The 3,169-nt window shown below is 54.4% G+C and overlaps 1 protein-coding gene across 1 annotated transcript in view; it reads right to left on the bottom strand.

Annotated features, from left to right (window-relative positions):
• Nucleotides 1-265: 265 nt before the first annotated feature.
• The window catches only part of CIMAP1C (ciliary microtubule associated protein 1C), a 3,434-nt gene continuing 530 nt past the window's right edge, over nt 266-3,169 (bottom strand). The window contains exons 2-4 of the mRNA XM_024761831.1: nt 2,401-2,511; nt 1,393-1,506; nt 266-747 (exon numbers count right to left, since the gene is read on the bottom strand). Coding sequence (XP_024617599.1) covers nt 266-747; nt 1,393-1,506; nt 2,401-2,511 — 707 coding nt within the window. The remainder of the gene's footprint in view (nt 748-1,392; nt 1,507-2,400; nt 2,512-3,169) is intronic.

Raw genomic sequence — 3,169 nt, forward strand, 5'->3', positions numbered from 1 at the left:
ACACCTGGTGAGCCACAGCAGAACATCCCCCAGACAGGGACTCCTACTACACTGCCAGTATCCCCAGCCCCTCATCAGGACCCAAAGAAAGCCACTGTGAGTGTTTGCAAAACGAAGGAATAAATGAAAATATTTATCTAATGCCTTCTATGTGCTGGACACAGCAGGCATCAGCTCTGCTACTTAAAACCTTGCTAAGTTGCTCGATTTGGTATAGAAACATAACTTCTGGGGACGGGGGGCAGTGAGTGCACCAGGAGGGGCCTCAGTCATGAATGTCAACAACCAGTGGGCACAGGTGGGGCGAGTGCTTGATGCCCATGGTGAAAGCGGGCGTGCGGGACTTGTGCACCGTGACCTGCTGGATGTCATGGGAGCCGGGGCCGGGCCGAGGTGTGTGGTCCAGCGGGTAGGCAAAGCGCCTGGCCATGCTGTACATGGGGCTGCGGTTCTGGTAGACAGACGGCTCAGGCCGGGCGTGCATGGCAGGTCCAGGGCCTCCTGCCACATCCTCCTTGTAGAACCAGTTCTTGTGCAAGGGGCTCAGGCTGTAGCAAGGAGCAGCTCTGTTGGCGGGCAGGTTGGGCCCCAGCAGGAGTGGCAGCTGGTACTGGTTGGGGCCCGGGTTGGGGTCCATCACTCTGTATGGGCACCGGTAGCCAAAGGTGTACTTGGGAGCCCTGCGCTCCCCAGGCGGGTGGGTCTTCTCCAGGTGGTAATGGCAGGAGGCCAGGGTGGGGCTCAGGCCTGAAAGTGGATGAATGAAGGGGAGGGGTCTCAGGGCAGGAGCCAGGCCACATGTCCTGGTGCCCAACTAACGGGTCTAGGGAAGGAGCTGAGGTCTTGATTAGCCTGTTATGACTTCTCTATAACCACCTTAGCATAGGGCAGGAATATCACCGCCCCTGTGTGGGACTAAGGGATGGAGGTGGGGAGGGACTTCGGCCATCCTGATATCAGGATTGTGACACTCTTTTCATAATATAAAAACCCCAGGTATCATAAGAACATCACCCTTGGGCTGTCATCGTCCCTGTGACAGCACCAAGAAAACATCCTGAAATCACTACGGTCCGTGAACTCACTAGCATGACAATATTGCTACCGCGACATGAGCCCTTTGATATTTTTATCATAACATCACCCTGCAACATACATGCATAACATTGGCCTCAAGACATTAAGTACTGTGACACAGACACTGTGACATCAGTGTCTTGATATGACATTGCAGGGAGATATGACATTGCAGTGTCTTGATATGACATTGCAAAATCCGCAGACACACCTGGCGAAGGGAGTCATCACCCCTTTGCCCCTGCTCCTGTCCCAAACATGGACCCCCATCCCCCAGCCTCCCAACCCCGACCTCCCTCTCCCGGCCCATCTTACGCAGGTTAGAGATGCGCTCTGCCATGGGAACCTGAGGGCAGCTGGACATTCCAAACCGAGTTATTTTAGGATCCAAGAAATAGCAAGGCCCAGGGTTGCATATGTCCATGATCCCTGCAAGGCAGCCAAGGAAAGGCCCAGTCAGCCCCAGAGGCCGCCCCAGGGTGAGTCTGGCCTGCCTCCAGGCAAGATCCCCCTCCCCCAAAAAGGATCGAAGGCTCCTTTCCAGTTCCTCGGGCTCTTGAATGTTTCGGGAGCCTTGATTTCCTCATCCGTAAAATGGGGCTTTTAACACATGAACTTGTTCAGAGGAACAGATAAAATAACAGCTGTGCAGGAGTTTGGTCAGCCCCCACCCTGCCGGGGATTGGTGCCAAGGGGATAATAATAGGCATAGTGGCTACTGTTAGTATGAAGAAGGGACCCAGCCCTGGAAAGGGGGTTCCCCTGCTGAGGAGGGTGTGTCACCTCTGGGAGGGGCCGAGGTCTCAGATCCCCAGATACATGCCCCTGCCCACCTTCTCTTCTCACTGGCCTTGGCTGTCATCCCCAGCTCTTTGATGGCCCTCTGCTCCCCCCCTTCCAGGGGGTTCTAAGCCACCTGGGAAGCTTTGAGGCCACCCCCCACCACCACTTTCCCTCCACTCACCAGCTATTCCTGCCCAGCTGCTATGGCAGTTGAACCCATGGCAGCGAGAGTGGAAGGGCCCCAGCCAAAGACCACACAGAAGGGAGACCCTTCCAGCTGGATGCAACAGGTCCCTTCGAAGCTCCCTCAGGAGGTCCAGTTGGGAAATGCCCAGAGTTGCCTTCAGAGGGATGGGTCACCTCGCACCCCTGCCGGCTTCCTTGTGGACCCAGCCGGCCACGTGGGTGTCCCACTCAGGACAGGCCTGGGTTCCCAGGCCTCTGGCTACAGATCATGACTCCTCACCCCTCACCACAGCCCCAAACATCCAACAGTAGTAATCCTACGCCCACGGGAATGATGGTGTGGTGAGCACTCACGCTTCTCCGAGTGTGGGGTGTGTAGGGTGTAGGCCGGCTCCCGGAACATGGAGACGTCATGGTCTACGTAGCCCGTGCAGGATGGCCGGAGGTATTTAGCAGGCCCAGGACCTGTGAGCACCGACAGGGTGACCCTCAGCCTGGGCCCGCCAGATCAGAGGCAGGGGAAGCCCCAAATACAGTGTGCCTTAAGAACTCTGGGGTCTTTGCTCTCGCTGATGTCACCCTGAGACAAAGACCACCATTGAGGTGCTTCCTTTGGGGAAAGTGTTCCCAGATAAAATGTGATTTCCCTTGGACAGGCAATGCATAATCAGAAAAGTAAGAGTTACAAGTAACTGAGACCTTATTCTGTGCCGAGTACTATGCTGTGGGTTATTTCAGTTAAGCCTCTCGACAATTCTGTAAGACAGATACCCTTGTTTTTCCCATCTTACGGATGAGAAAATTGAGGCTTAGAAATATCAATTTACCCAAAGTCACACAAGCCGTTATTGTGAAAATTCTGAGACACCAGCCAACAGAGCCTAAACGTTTAATCACATACTAAACCACCTCCCACATAGAGCAACCATCAGTCATTAACAATGTAGTAAGAATTAGTTTGTCTGCCTTCAGTTGAGAGTAAGATTCAAGGGAAGTGAGGAAAGCTAGAGCTGGGCTAAAGATGCCACAGAATCCCTAGCCTTTTTCCAAAACTGGCCTCACTTCAAACCCCTTCCTCCCACCTCTCCTCCCCCCTCCCCCGCCCCAAAAAAACCCCAGCAGC

This window comes from Neophocaena asiaeorientalis, unplaced genomic scaffold (assembly GCF_003031525.2).
Source record: "Neophocaena asiaeorientalis asiaeorientalis breed wild unplaced genomic scaffold, Neophocaena_asiaeorientalis_V1.1 scaffold54, whole genome shotgun sequence".
NCBI classification, from domain to species: domain Eukaryota; kingdom Metazoa; phylum Chordata; class Mammalia; order Artiodactyla; family Phocoenidae; genus Neophocaena; species Neophocaena asiaeorientalis.